Source organism: Suricata suricatta, chromosome 4 (genome assembly GCF_006229205.1).
Source record: "Suricata suricatta isolate VVHF042 chromosome 4, meerkat_22Aug2017_6uvM2_HiC, whole genome shotgun sequence".
Taxonomy (NCBI): domain Eukaryota; kingdom Metazoa; phylum Chordata; class Mammalia; order Carnivora; family Herpestidae; genus Suricata; species Suricata suricatta.
In genome coordinates, this window is record NC_043703.1 from 100,529,526 (window position 1) to 100,546,349 (window position 16,824).

The 16,824-nt window shown below is 35.9% G+C and overlaps 1 protein-coding gene across 4 annotated transcripts in view; it reads right to left on the bottom strand.

The window, feature by feature from the left end:
• RTN4 (reticulon 4) overlaps positions 1 to 16,824 on the bottom strand; it is a 72,828-nt gene that overhangs the window by 11,674 nt on the left and 44,330 nt on the right. For all 4 annotated transcript variants that reach the window (XM_029937363.1, XM_029937366.1, XM_029937365.1 and 1 more), the window contains 2 exons: positions 5,306 to 5,513; positions 754 to 892 (listed from right to left, as the gene is read on the bottom strand). In XM_029937363.1, the coding sequence (XP_029793223.1) occupies positions 754 to 892; positions 5,306 to 5,513 (347 nt within the window). The remainder of the gene's footprint in view (positions 1 to 753; positions 893 to 5,305; positions 5,514 to 16,824) is intronic.

The following is a 16,824-nucleotide window of genomic DNA, read 5'->3' on the forward strand; positions in this document are numbered from 1 at the left end:
AAGCTAAGAAATTAAGTGCTAGACTATAAAAGAAAGGCAGAGGTTAAATCACATTCTAGTATCAAATCTATTTAATCTTCATTCCTACAGTGAAAATTCCCTTTAATGTTCTCACTTTTTCTTTTTCCTTTTTTAACGTTTATTTATTATTATTATTATTGAGAGACAGAGAGAGACAGAGCATGAACATGGGAGGGACAGAGAGAGGGGGAGACACAGAATCCAAAGCAGGCTCCAGGCTCTGAGCTGTCAGCACAGAGCACGACGCGGGCCTGAACTCACGAACCGCGAGATCATGATAATGACCTGAGCCGAAGTCGGATGCTTAACTGACTGAGCCACCCAGGTGCCCCTCACTTTTTTTTGTTGCATTTTTTAGATTTAGTTTTTTATTTTAATTCCAGTATAGTTAGCACACTGTTGTACTAGTTTCAGGGGCACAGTACAGTGTTTTAACAATTCTATACATTACTCAGTGCTCTTCGTAAGTGTATAATTTTCTCACTTCTCATCTTTATCATCTCCAAAAGTATGAATTTCTGGCTTATTTCCCTTTAAAAAGGGATAATACTTTCCTCCATCCCAAATAGTTGACTGGATTCTGATTTCTGACACAAGCTTACAGTACATCTTTGCCATTTGGTCTCACTACATCTTTGGAATTTACTTTAATATGGGGAGGTCGAATTTCACATTCCACTCTTTTGATACTGAATTCTAAGTATGTCAAAAATGAAAAGCAAATAAACCTACCTTCAGAGAATCAACTAAATCATCAACTAAAAAGAGGCGCCTCAGTTCTTTTATCGTGCAGTTCACATGACTAAGAGCAGAATTACTGTATTTCTGAACCAACTCCTCAGAGATAGCGACTTCAGATTCCAAATATGCCCTGGAAAATAAAACACATCCTGTCACAGATCAGAGTGATTTTCCCTGGATATCTGTCAATCAGCAATTACATATCTGTAAGAGAAGACATTAACAAAGTATTTTACTATAAAAACCACCGTTTCCAAATTAAGCACTATGTAAAAATTCACCAAGCAATGGATATTTCATTGACATGTGCACTGTCAGCTGATGTGCACATAAAAAAGCATTTGCTTTGAAGTCAGACTGATCTGGGCTTGAATCTTTTCTCTCTCTCTTTTTTTTTAATGTTAATTTTTGAGACAGCATGAATGGGAGAAGGGCAGACAGAGAAGGAGACACAGAATTGGAAGCAGACTCCAGGCTCTGGGCCGCAGAGCCCTATATGGGGCTCAAACTCATGAACTGCGAGATCATGACCTGAGCTGAAGTCGGACACTTAACTAACTGAGCCACCCAGGCGCCCCCGGGCTTGAATCTTAAGCTCTGCTACTTACTTGTCTGTGTCACTATGGCAAGTTACTATCATGAGAAGTCACTAAGTAAAGCACTTAACACAAGCAGGCACAAAGAAGCACTCAATAAATGGCAATTATTACTAGGGACTTGGTTTTTTCCTTCAAGTTGACATTGTGCTGTATCACTAGGTTTTCCTAACAAAGATCTTATCTGTTCCCAAATACTATGCTCTCAGCATAACTTTCAGGGGAAACTGCCCAATACGTCAAGGCCCAGACTGTGAAATGGTTGCCAAAAGTATAGTGCTAATGCTAGTAAAACACAATAGTTGCTGACCTTCTAGATGCTCTCATCTATACTAAGATAGCTGGAATTGTTATATTTAAGAAGAGAATGGTAATAAAGAAGTCATTTGCAGAATGCAAGGAACTGTTTCATTACTTATTGTTTCAAAGAAGCCATTTTATCTTGGCAGAGTAGAACCAATTCAGAAATCCTAGGCATTCTTTTCTGTCAGAAATAGCTACTTATAACCCAGTCTCCCCTCATCACTCCCTCATGTCTATGGACACGAGCTACTCATACTGGAAACAACAGTCCTCCAATAACTCCTTATCCTATAGTTTTTGTAGGATGTCCCAACTATGTCTCTTCATTTTTACTCATGATGCTAGCACTCTAGTTTAAGAGATCATTTATTTACAACTGGGATATTCTGTCTGTCTCCAAACCAGTCTCTAATCTGTCTGCATCCTAATCCATTCCTTTCAGCCAATGCCACATCAGTTTTATTTGAGCTATCCTACATAGTGCTATTTAGCTTGACCTCAGTAGGAGTTAGGACACCTGTTACTATCTAGATAAGGTAACCTTGCAAAGTTATTTGACTTCTCAGGGTCATGAGTCCCACTTGAAAATTAAAGAAAAGACCTTCTTAAATCCCTTTAGGCTCAAACATTTTGTGGTTCTATGGTTCCAACTTTCCAACCAGAGCCCTCCTCAGCCTTTCCAACCTGATTTCTCACTACCCACTATGATGCAGCCAAATATGAGCCGTTCATCACACATTTTTTAAATTTCACTGCCTTTGTTCATATACTGTTTTCCTAATCCACACTGCTCTCCTCTCACTTCTACTAATAGCATATCCAGTCAGTTAGCCAGTCTCAAATCCCAACCATACATGAGACCTCCATGGTTCTTTCTTCTCTATGATACTACAATTCTAATGTGCTCTTTTGTAGTAGTATTATAGTATCGGCCATATCCAGCCCTGGACATGTGCATACTTGTGTATTTTCCCTACTAAAGTACAAACTATTAGGAACCAGAAATATATCTTTATTATAATGGCATAGCACTCAGACAACGGTTATTGATGATTAACCACAAGTATCAAGTTGTTATTATCAAGTTAAAAATTATCAAAAGATTCACATCCACCCTTAAATCGGCCATAAATTATTTGTGTAGCTTTGAGAAACACAAAACAGAAGCAGATGTGACGAAGTTGGTATTCTGCTCCTTTGTACCACTGCTCTTGTCCTTGCTGAAAACAAGACGCCTGGCAGACAAGCACAGGCACAAATGTGGGGCTGTCCACCATGAAGTCCCATGGGTACTTACATTCACTGAACTGGCACGGATGTGGCAGTGAATGCCACGCCAGCACTGCCAGCATCCTGTCCAGGGACCACAGGTATTAGGTACAAACTGAAGGGAGCCACTGCTAGCAGCGTGACTGGGAGGACTTGGGGACTGTCCAACAGGATTAAACTGGCATGCTGGCTGAACTTATAATGACTATAGAAAAGGCCTCTGAATGAAAAATAAAGGATTTCTAAGAAAATAAAGAATCAGGAAATCACTAGGTCTTGTCCCTAAAGTCTTCTTTAGCTGAGCAGCGTTGGTGGTATAGTGGTGAGCATAGCTGCCTTCCAAAAGTCTTCTTTAAAATCAAACAATGTCTGAAGTTTTTATTGTAGATAATTTAGAAGTTGTGGCTTGATAATGTTTTTTATATTTTTCAGTATAACTAATTAAAAATCATATTCCTCTATGACTTTTGGCATGATAGGGCTCTGCCATTTTGAAGCTGCAATTTCAAGTTACTGAACTTCAAGTATGTTTCCCTCTCTGTGAAATGAATAATACCATCTGTCTCACTGAGCTGTTAGGAAAATTCGGTCTGTACATAAACGGCTAGGGACAGAAGAACCATAAATGTTGGTCTCTCCCCAAAACTATGTAGCATCATTACTTAATCAATATGAAGAGAGCTAGAGAGAAACAAATAACCAATCTTTACAATAAGCAAAATAATGGCGATCTCTTCTTGTAAAGTGGGAAAAATCAGTCTACATTTACCCATTAATATCAACTAGATAATGTTCTAGGTAGTTACATACTCATTCATGCCCACATAGATACTTGCTTTACCAAATAGTTTTTTAAATATTCAGAATCCATGAGGAAAAAAATTATGTCCATATACAAAACAATTAGAGAACATTTCAAAGCTATACTTAGTGTGATAGGAAATCAATTCTCAGATCATTTGGACCTACTATTAGGGAAGCCTTCTTCAAAAAGTTACATCTTGAAATCAAAGAATCAAAAAACATAATAGATGAAATCATCTGAGAAGCTAAAAAGGCAGCATAAATGGCCATAAAATCCTGGAAGGGGTACATGAGAGAGAAGATAAAGATATTTGGACTTCATCCTGTAGTGAACAGAGAAGCCCATTGCGTAAAAATATGATAAAAGTTATATTCAAAAAAATTAATGTGACAACATCCATAAAAGTGGAAGTAACCCAGAGTAGCCAGAACCCAATGTGGTAAACAAGTAGAGTCTGGCCAGGGCAGGCAAACTTTTTCATAAGTATTTCAGGCTTTGAAGTCTATATGGTCTCGGTCACAAGTATTTAACCCTGCTGTTAGAGCATGATGAAAGCAGCTAAATGACTGAATATGGCTATGTCCTAAGAAAACTTTATTTACAAAAGTAGGCAGCAAACTGGATTTGGCCCATGGCTATAGTTTATGGACTTGCGGTCTACACTGAGGAAGCAGGTGGGAAATAACACAACATAGTTATCTTCTTTATGGGAGATGGAAACAAACATAACATCAAAATTGGGAGCTTGACATGAGGAGAATAGTGGTATACTGATAGAAACTGACAAGTCTTAGGAAAAAAGGGTCCTTTAAAGACATGACTACCAATGGGTACAAAATACCTTTTTGATGTGATGAAAATATCTGGAATTGGATGGCGATAGTTGTACAATTCTGAGAACATACTAAAATCCACTGATTTTCATAGTATGGGAATACTATCTCATTTTTTTTAAGTGGGGGGAAAACATGGTGAGCCTGAAGTGAGGGCAGAAGCCCCTAATGGAGGTATGTCCCATTACCAGTTAGATATATGATGTTAGAGTGTACTTGTAAATATCCTCACCAAAGGGTAATACAAAAGTATGCCTTAGGGAACAAGAAAGGAAACTAGATAGAGAAGGGATGATAAGAAAACACAGGCACAACAAGACAGCATTATATAAAAACATACGCCTACTATTGGAAAGAAAGGTATTTCTAATATCAACATGAAAAGTATGCAATGAAATGTAACTTTCATCAATCCTTACCATGTTAAAAAAGATAGTTTCCATCAAAGTAAAATTAGGGAACCAATACCTAGTTCTAATAAATATATATTACTTACACATAGCTAAGTTAAGTGAATGACACACAAACCCAGTTTTTTCCATAATGAGCCCATGAAATGACCTTTAATCTCAAGAAATCTCAAAAGCAGGTGCTTTTGGAATAGGTTTTGAGCAAAACTCTGCAATTGTCTTTAAACATTAAAAACGCATGCCTGTAACTCTACAGATAATAGAAGTCTCAAAAAGAATCCTGTTCACAGCATTGCAAACGTATGCCTTGTTTTCCAGACATCTCACCTGAATGGGTGGCCTTCATCTGATTTCTGGATAGCTTGGATCACACCCTTATATATCCTAAAGCTGATAGTCACAGAGAGCAGGGCCAAGACAATGTAGGCCGTTACACTCACAATGCTGAATACTGTCAATGAAAGCAGCAGGAATAAGCTGGCACCAAACACTACTCCAGTCTTCTTAATGTCTCTCCAGTAGAGGAGGTCAACAACTAAAAATTAAAAAAGAAGAAATCTGAAATTAGAACATTATTTTATCCATTTGGATTTGGCACATTTATATTTGCTCCACCTATAAAAAGTTCTCTAATGTACAACCAAAATGTAGTGTCAAAGAAAAATGAACTTTGTAAGCTACATTTTAAATCCATCAAAGTTGTAAATTACAATCATACCTATATCGATTTCTATTTATTGTAAAATCTTCTCATGCCAATCTATCTCCCTTGTGTCCCAATCAGCCTGGCTAGACAAGACTTTTCCGTTCTTAAGCCCAGAATCGCAGACTTCTAACCTAAAACAAGGACTCTTAAAAACCATCTTGAGGGCTTTCAAACTTTGTTCAATGCAGGATATAAACAGAGCTAATCTTAACACACACTCACTACAATAACAGATACTTCAGTAATGTAAAAATGTATTTATCTGCAGAAAAACCACTAACTCAAAAAACATTAAGAAATTAAAACTATGAAAAACGTCACATAGAAGTCCTACAGCTCTGCTTTTTAAGAAATCTCTCTCTGAGGGGCGCCTGGGTGGCTCAGTTGGTTGAGTGTCTGACTTCAGTTCAGGTCATATTCCCGCAGTTTGGGAGTTTGAGCCCCGCGTCAGGCCAGGCTCTGAGATGTCAGCAAAGCTACTTGGGAGCCTACTTGGGATTCTGTGTCTCCCTCTCTCTGCCCCTCCCTTGCTCACTCTATGTCTCTCTCACTCTCAAAAATAAACATTAAAAAACACAAAATCTCTCTTTGGGAAATGTATTAAAAATTGTAACTTAACCTGGCTATCATTAAAGCAAAAATTTCCCAAAGAACCCTAAAGACAAAGGGAAACAGCTTTTGGATTATCTAAAAAGCTACTTCTCTGTGAGTGCAGATAACTATAATGCCATAAAAACTTAGATGTCAAAGAAAAAAAAAACTGTGCTACACTGTTATATAATGTTTATTAATAGTAAGGAGTCAGACAAAGCCAAACTTAGCAAGTTTGCTCTTGGCCTATGGTCAGCGAGCCACTGTGGGGATCAAATAAGCATAGGCCCATGTTCTTAAGGTCAGGTTATGTACAACCCACAAAGAATTCCACAGTGTGCCAAAGGGCTCTTGAATTCACTAAACATAATTTATCTCTCTATGGATTGTGAGCAACGGGGGGAGGGGTGATATTCTTATAGTAAAATAAAATTTTGATTATTTAGTTAGCTATTAAATGTTTGTTTATTTTTGAAGGGGGCAAGGGGCAGAGAGACAGGGAGACAGAATCCCAAGCAGGCTCAACTCTGTCAGTGCAGAGCCCAGTGTAGGGCTCGAACTCACAAATTATGAGAGCATAACCTGAGCTGAAATCAAGAGTTGGCCACTTAACTGACTGAACCTCCCAGGAGCCCCTTAAATACCATTAATTTTTAATGTAAAGAAGGTACCAAAAACCACTTTTTCAGGAGCTGCTTTGGTCTTGAGGGTCTCTAAAGTATATAACCGTCCTTTACTGTTAGTAGTACTTCCGGGGGAAAATTATGCACATGAAATGTAAAATGTTAAGAGCATCTTGCAGCCCTGAATTCCTGTTAGTATACGCATACCATGAGTACTGATGAATAGATTTTAAATGCCTATCACAGTCTCTGACACATAGCAGGAGCTCAATATTTATTATGGTTGGAAAGCATTTGTTCCACTCTAACTATGATTGATTCAAATGCTATTAATTTAATATTCTATATATGATTTACAGCTTTGTTTTCAGACTTTGACTTCAACTATATTCACTTTCCCCACCTCAAGTTCACTCCAACCCTGCCTAAAACACCTGCATCAGTTTGTTCTATTCAACTTGTTTCTACTGTTGTACCAATACACTAGCACAACTAAGAAATAACCAGAACTTGAAGCAGTGTACCTATGCTGTTACCATGACATCATCAATAATTTCATACTAAATAAAGAGATAGCAAGTGATGCTAAGAGTTTTATGACATTAGGCAAACATTTATTGAGCTGATACTGTTCAAGAAACTCTACCTTAAAGAATGAATTAAAAACCTGAAAATGGGGATGCGGACTTTTCTTTAAGGCCCTGTCCAGCTCTACAGCACTACAATGCTAGAAAGATATATAAAACAATGACAAATAAATTAACTATTGTACCACCATGAGAATTCTTCAGTAAAAGAAAAACAACTGGAGGAAACTTTAAAAGACTGTGAAGAAGAAACTGAGATGGGTCCTAAAGAATGGGTAGATCTGGAACATGTACACATGCAGGCCTCACTCTAAGTCTCTGCTAGCAATGGTTCTCATAATTAATGTAGTTTTAAACAGGGTACAGTGAAAGGGTAGGGGAGGGAAATGATAAAGACTGCCCTTGGTAACAGAATTCTTTCCTGTGAGGCTCCCCTGTGCCCCAAACCACACAATCAGACTCTGGTGTTGGATCATCTACACTAAAAACTGGTTCCATACCTTATGAGGTACGTAACTTCAGGCAAGTCACTAAATCTCTCTATACCTCAGTTTCTGCATCTATAGAATGTATATGCAAATAGGAATGATCTTACAGAGATATTGCGAGGATTAGGTGAGAAAATGAACAAAATTTTTCATTAATAAGATAATGAGTATAATGCACTTAATATAGTGTGCAGCATATGATAAATTCTTAATAAATGTCGGGGCTATTATCTGTTGTTATTATTATGAACACCATCACAGTCACTATTACCAATCTTATCCAGGTGTTAAATATGAAGAAAACGAAAAGAAAATTGCTATTATAAACATGTTACTTTATAAGCCAAGTGGAAAAGGATTTTCAAACTTATCTAAGATTTCACTATTACTGTACAAAAAGCTGATAACCTAGAAGAACCAGCAATTAAAGTACTTTTATTTTACTACTAAGGTAAAATTTTTATAACAAATGCTGCTTCATAAAAATGTATGATTCTCAAAGGGCTCCAAAACATTTATTAACCTTCAAAATCACCATTGGTGTTAAGTTAAAATAAATGCAGATATCTTCACTATTCCTTACCATCATTAAACACTATCCAGTAAGACCTGATTTTATAAAGGAAAGGATTTCAGATTTGAGATGTACTGTATCAATGACTAACCAAATTACCTAATGTAAGCGTTACTGTCTGAACAGCATCAATGACTAGATAAGAACTATTTATAATTGGCCTATAATTTGTGTATAGATATGGTAGAACTGCCTGTAGCTGGGATTCAAGAGACCCACAACCTAGCACTGGCTCTGGACGGTACAGCTCTGGATGAGACCCCGACTTCTCTGGAGCTCAGTTTTGTCATCAGTAAACAGGGCACTAGAGAAATGATTCTTCTCTTCCCTTCAGAAACGAATACATAGTTTAAGTACACAGAGATACACCACTCCTACAGTCAAATTCCCAACCAGTGGATCTGAATTACTGAGATATTACTGCTATATTATCTGTGCCAAATATAAATTTTAAAATATCTTCTTCCTTTCTAGATTTTTAGGAAGGGCTTAAATATTTTTATTCATACCAGTCTTTTAAAATGAATCTTAACTAATAACACTTTATTTTTTTTAAGTGTCAAACATTATTAAAACTTTAGAAAAACAAACTCCTATTCCTACAATTTTTCAGGCAATTATAAATCATATCATTAAGATCACAGTATGAGAGAAGCGAAGCAAAAAAAAAAAAAAAAAAAGAACAAGGAATGGAAAGCAACAACCGTTTTAAGGCTGAAAGATGTTTCAGAAATCTTTTCCAAGTCGCTGATCTACATTCTCTACACCTCCTCTTTATTTCCTGAGTCAGTATGTACCAGTGCTAAATACTGACTATATAACATTCTCTCTTTCAATTCTTAAAACCCTAAAAGGCAGGCTTTCAGACAAGAAAGTAGGAACCAGCTTCTAAATGATTGGACTGAGATCACTTAATTAGTAAGTGGTAAGAACATGGATTTCAACACAAACTTCCTATTGATAAAACTCCTATGCCCCACATATGATGCCAAACTGAAGACTCAGCACATGAATGTTCTTCAAAATGTCACACATCTGCACACATAATGAATAAGCAGTGTTGGTAGCTAATTTCATGTGAGATGAATAACAAAGGCCAAGAAAGTCAAGGCAAGACTAACAAGATATGTTAATTAAGTAGAGATAAATTTTAATGTGAATACTTAACCTACAGTTAAATCCAAAAGGGAGGAAAGAACTCTATTCCAACATACCTGAAGGTATTTTCCTAGAGTAGAAAACTATAATTAATCAAGTTGTGAAAAACATCTTTTAAAAGCCATGTAAATCTAATTAAGTAAAATTAGAAAATACATCAATGCAAAAGAACGCTATGTATTCATTAAGGACAGTGAGGCAACTCTTTCACCAAACATGTCCTTATAGATAAAGTAAAAACAAAATGTTACAAAAAGATTCATCAAGTAAAATTTTAAAGACTTAGGATAACCATAAAGTCTGAATGGATATCTAGCAAACACAGTTTTTACCCCTGGGTCATAGGATTAATAAATGAGTTTAACTTGCCTCTTTATTCCTTTCTATACCATTTGAAATTGTCTCCCTCCAATGGCAAACATGAATTACTATTGTACTTAAAATTTTAGCAGTATATAACTAAATTGTTAACTCTGGTGCTTTGGGTTGAACCAAGTCAATTTCCCCAAAGTTGATGATCTGGGAATAGTCATGTATAAGGGTAGCAGTATTTAGTGATTACAGGCTAAATTAATTTAACTGCATCAAGGTACAGTAAACCTTAACCTACTAGTTTCCACCTATCATGAGATTCCTAGGAATAAGATCTTTTCAATAAATGGAAGAGCTTTGAAAATCACACATGTAAGCCTCCACATATTATATGAACATATGCAAAGAGATATACAAGAACACTCCAAGTAGATATCTTGAAAGCTTTGTTGAAACAAGCCCTAGGGATGCCCTGGTAGAGCTGCAGATGCTCAGGCACTGAGGAGGAAGAAAGGGAAGAAGAGCCAAGAGAGTCAAGACAACTAGGTACTAAAAGTCACATAGAAGACGAAATTAATATAACCCACACTTGGAAGTCTGAGAGGCAGTCAACACTGTTACCAAAGTCATTGTGCAAAGTAAATGTTGTGTAAAAAAATTTTAAAGATTGTTAATGAAGCTGAAAGGATGAAAAAAATATTAGATTATAAAAATATTAGCAGGGCGCCTGGGTGGCTGGCTCAGTGGGTTAAGCATCGGCTTCAGCTCAGGTCATGATCTCACAGTTTGTGGGTTTGAGCCCCATGTCGGGCTCTGTGCTGACAGCTAGCTCAGAGCTTGGAGCCTGCTTCAGATTTTGTATCTCTCTCTCTCTCTCTTTGACCCTCTCCTGCTTGTGCTGTCTCTCTCTGTCTCTCGAAAATAAATAAAAAACATTTAAAAAAATTAGCAAAATGGGCTGCCATCTTGACATTCGTCAGTTTTTCTAGTCTCTCAGATTTCTTTAAGTTGGTTTTAATGAAGAAATTTTGGAAGATTAAGTTTATCCAGGATTGTTTATTCTATATTAGAAAGGAGTAGGTAATAAAGGTTAACAAAGTATTGAGAATATATTCAAATGCTATTGCTTCTAATATTCATCAAAAGACTTATATCCATTAATTAATTTAGATGTTCAATCCTGATACCAATGTCAAGCAAAGACATCACAAGACAACTACAAACCAATATCCTTTATGAATACAGACACAATAACCCTCAGCAAAATACTAGCAAACTGGATCCAGCAACAAATAAAAGCATTAAACACCATGACCAAGTGGTATTTATCTCAGAAATGGAAAGCTGATTCAGCATATGGAAACCAATCACTTTAACACATCATATTAATAGAATTAAGGTCAAAAACTGCATGATCATCTCAATAGTCACAGAAAAAGCATCTGACAAAATCCAACACCCTTTCATTATAAAAACACTCAACAAACTAGGAATCAAAGAAATGTCCTCAGGCTGATAAAGAATACCTACCAAAAACCCACAACTTAAATCATACTTACTGATGAAAGACTGAAAGCTTTCCCCCTAAGACCAGGAACAAGACAAAGACACCCACTCTTTCCATTAGTTAACACTGTCCTAAGGTATGAGATAGGACAACCAGGCTAAAAATAAATAAATAAAAGACATCCTGATTGTAAAGAAGAAATTAAATGTTCTATTTTATGTGTACAGATAACAATCTTGTATACATAAAATCGTAAGGGATCCACAGAACAGCTACTAGAATACACCAAGTCCAGAAAGGTTGCCGAATATAAGATTAATATAAAAAAATCAATCATATTTCTATAAAAGCAATGAACAACCTACAAAAGAATTAAGAAAATAATTCCAAGGGTACCTAGACTGCTCAGTCAGTTAAGCACCTGACTCCTGATTTTGGCTGAGGTCATGGTCTCACAACATGTGAGATTATCTCTCCTTCCCTTTCTGCCCCCTGCCTCTCTCTCAAAATAAATAGCATTTAAAAAAAGAAGAAGAAAATAATTCCATTTACACTAACATCAAAAAGAATAAAATATTAGGAACAAAAAAAAATAAAAATAAAAACAACCCAAGACTTAGAAACCTAAAACTACATTGTTGAAAGAAATTAAAGATTTAAATAAATGGAACACATATGCCATGTTTATGAATTAGAAGGCATTATTATTAAGATGGTAATACTCCTCAAACTCATCTACATACAGTGCAATCTCTATCAAAAACCTATGGAAAAATGCAAGGTATTCAGAATAGCCAAAACAATCTTGGAAAAGAACCACAAAGATGGAGAACTCATACTTCCTTTTTTCAAAACTTCGCACAAAGTTATAGTAATCAAGTCAGTGTGGTAGTTGCACAAGGGTGGAGGACAGACAAATCAATGGAATAAAATTAAGAGTCCAGAAATAAACTCTTAACATTCATGGTCAGTTGAAGGACAAGGGTATCAAGACAATTCAGTGGAGATTTTTTTCAACAAATGGTACTGAAGTTGGACTCCTATCTTATACCATATATAAAAATTAACTCAAAATGGATCACAGATCTAGAAAGCTTCAACTATGAAATGCTTAGAAGAAAATAATAGATGCATATCTTCATAACTATGGATCAGGCAGTGGTTTCATAGATATGACACCAAAGTATATGCAGTTAAGAGAAAAAACTTAGACCTCACTGACACATGAAACGATGCTCAACGTCACTCATCATCAGGGAAATACAAATCAAAACCACGAGATACCACCTCACACCTATCAGAATGGCTAACATTAACAACTCAGACAACAACAGATATTGGCGAGGATGTGGAAAAAGACAATCTCTTTTGCACTGCTGGTGAGAAAACAGTACGGAGGTTCCTCAAAAAATTAAAAATAGAACTACCTACCCTGTGACCCAACAATTGCACTACTAGGTATTTATCCAAGGGATACAGGCATGCTGTTTTGAAAGGACATATGTACCCCCAATGTTTATAGCAGCACTAAATCTTGCCATTTGCAACTATGTGGATGGAACTAAAGGGTATTATGCTAGGTGAAATTAGTCAGAGAAAGACAAATATCATGACTTCACTCATATGAGGACTTTAAGATACAAAACAGATGAACATAAGGGAAGGGAAGGAAAAATAATATAAAAACAGGGAGGGGAACAAAAACAGAAGAGACTCTTAACTATGGAGAACAAACAGAGGGTTACTGGAGGGGTTGTGAAAGGGGTTACTAAATGGGTAAGGGGCATTAAGCAATCTACTCCTGAAATCACCATTGCACTATATGCTAACTTGGATGTAAATCAAAATAATAATAAATAAATTTCACACACACACACACACACACACACACACAAATTAGACCTCATTATAATTAAAAACTTTTGTCCTCAAAAAATACTATTTCAAGAGTAAGAAGACTGTGAGAAAACATTCACAAATCAAACATCTGATAAGGGGCTTGTGTTCATAGTATATTAAAAACTCTTAGAACAATAAAAAGACAAGGCAATTAAAAATGGGCAAAGGATTTGAATAGACATTTCTCCAAAGAATATACAAATGGCCAATAAAACAATGAGAATATGCTCATTACAAAAATAACATCATTAGTTATTAGAGATGTAAACCAAAACATCATCAGATACCACCTCAGACCCCTAGGATGGCTAATATTAAAAAGATGGACAATAACAAGTGTTAGTAAGGAGGTCCCAAAGATTTGGACTCTCTTAAATTGCTGAAGGAAATGTAAAATTCAGCCACTGTGAAAAAGTTTGGCAATTCCTCAAAAAGTCAGTAGAGTTACCCTACTCCCCAAGAATTCTACTCCTACAAATTTCCACCCAGAAGACTAAAAAACATGTGTCCATACAAAAACTTATGTTCATAGCATATTCATAATAACCAAAAAGGAAGAAACAACCCAAATGCTGAAAAACTGATAAATGGATAAACAAAATATGATAGATCCATATAATGGAATATTACTGGTCCATAAAAAGGAATGAAGCAGGGATGCATGGTGCGACATGGATGAACCTTGAAAAAATCCTGCTAAGTGAAAGAAGCCAAACACAAAAGGTCACACATTATAGGTTTCTCTTTATATGTAATGTCTGTATGTAATCCAGAAAATGGAATTCTATAGAGACATAAAGTAGTGGTTGTCAGGGGCTGGGCGAAGTAGATGGGGGAGTGACTCCATGGGGTATGGGGTTTTGAGGGGTATGGATAAAAATATACTGGGATTGAGATAATGATGATGGTTACATAATTTTGTGAACATACTAAATAGCAACGAATTGTATACCTAAAAGAATTCAGAAGTAAATTAAAAAAAAATTCGTTTTAACATCTGTTTCTCTATTAGGTTGTAAACCCCACAAGACAGAATGTTGCCTTATTTTTTACCATATCCCCAGAGCTCAGCACAAGGCCTGAGCCAACTAAACTTTCAATAAGTACTGCTGATTAGAATGAATGCATACTTTATACCAGTTTAAAACAAACTGGCATAAATTAACTTATTCATTTTTTTCTGGGCTTTGGATATAACATTTGTTTTATTTAAACTATTTTCAGGTATCTATACTTATTCAATAGCATATAGCATTGCTTTCAGGTAACTTATAAAATAGCAAATATTGTTTTACAGACCCTGAAGAACTGATGAATACCTTTCATTTTTAAATTCCCATTATGTGCTCCATTAATATTTGCCGCATCATCTGACTCGAGGCCACATTATTCTTAGGATCAGAAACATTTAAAGACTACACTTTTTATAAATTAAAGGACATCTTTAAATAAGAACTGTAAGTGCACTATAATGCTGATTTGGGGTTCTTCTGTACTTATTCTGTTTATGAAGAAAGAGTTTAATGGCCTCTTTATTCTTGAGATAACAAAATTAAGAACAAAGGGCTTGTGCAAGAAAAACTTTATTTTTCATGGTTCCTCAGGTCTCCTGTTTTGCTGCAAAATAAAATGTTAGGCAAGGTACCCTACTATAGACTAAAATATTCTTGAAACATCCTTTTAAAGATTGGAGATTAATTTAACAGTGCCTTACCCTCTCATAACTGTGGGAAATGCTTATGGATTGCTGTATTAAAATAACGCTGATTATCTTCAATACTTCTGGTTGTTTAGAAAAAAAGTGATTTCTTCCCTGCTGTGCTTGCCCACTTTTATTTTCAAAATAATAATGTGAAAACTTTTTGTGTTTTGTACAATGGACATCCTTATCAAACTAAAATTTTAATTTAAACACACCTCTGTACACTACATTCATTTCTTCAAAATAAAAACTTCTGGCCCAATCTAGAGTAAGAAGCGTTTCTTGCTTATACTTGGTAATCATAAAATGTCATCTGTCATAGGCTACTGTGTGTGCATAGCTAAAAATAGGGCTACTGTGCATGCCTTACATGCAAAAGTCATCCAATTACATTTTGCCTCAAATCAAATTCTTACTAGCTCTTCCTTGAAGAGCTTGAATTCAGGTTTCAATTTTAAAATCTTTTGTCTGGACTGGGGGTGGGAGGGGAGTTAAACTAGTTGGTCCTAAAAATATTGGTAGTATAGGGAATGGCTAGCAGCACAATGCCTCTTCCTAAGCAAAAGCAAAGATTAAGTTTTCTTTAATAATGTCAGACAGTTATACAGGAAACAGATAGCTATTAAAATGGCAAAATTGTTATTTTTCACAACCATAAGCTTTACATAAATTATCATGTATTTATTAGGAATTACAACCTTAAATCAAATTCTTCCCAATTGCCAGGAAAAGTTGACTCAAACTCAGAGTTGATCATTTAGCCCTGTGTAATCAGCTTTTACCTCCACCAAATGAGCACTCACCAAGCTAATAAAGGACAGGTGGAGGTCCAGAAAAAGATCTGTGCAGAGTGCGAACTTAACTCAGCAAAGACAGTTAAGAGGGGCTGTGTCCTATTTCTTCCTTCAATTTACCATCAGTATGACCTAGACTAGATCACTTAACCTAGTTTACCCATGTATAAAATTAGAAAACAGACACCAAACTAAGTAGTTAGTTGAAGCTGAAAAGAGATTTCACAGATGGAAATGCTTGATGAACTAAACACACTAAATAAAGGTAGTACTTTATGAGACAAAGTTAGGCAATCAAATATTAAATGCAATGCTTAACTAAGCCCAGATTTCTTTAAGGGTGATTTAACTTTCTCTGAAAGCACTGCTAACTTTATGGTTTCAGTGAACAGTTCAGATTGATGGATCCCTACTATGGCTACAAAGTATCTCAACCAAATAGTTGGCAAAAAACGCTAGCATCTCTCTTGGCCATCTCCTCTTTCTGTAACTAGAGTTTCTGAAAGATCTCACACAATTCCAAGTCCTTGTCTCTTTTATCATTAAATTTGTCCTGCTTTACTTCCAACAACATTACAGTATATGGACCAATTTCAACCACTACAGACCCGAAGAAAAAACATTTCAAGTAAAATCCATGTAAATTCTGTACTTGCTTTTTCTATAATTTAGTAATCCCCTATTCTGAGCAAGGAACTGTTCTGAGTAATTTGCATACATTGTCATTAATCTATAGTATTTTAGAAGAGACAACAGTATTTTAGTGTCTATCAATACTAACATAAATGTCTAATGGTGATTGGGCTGAAACGTAAAAGCTATTACACACACACAGCAGTAACAGAAGTCAGCATTATCCAGGATGAAGCAGAGAAACAAAAAATTTGGTCTCAGAATACTACTTC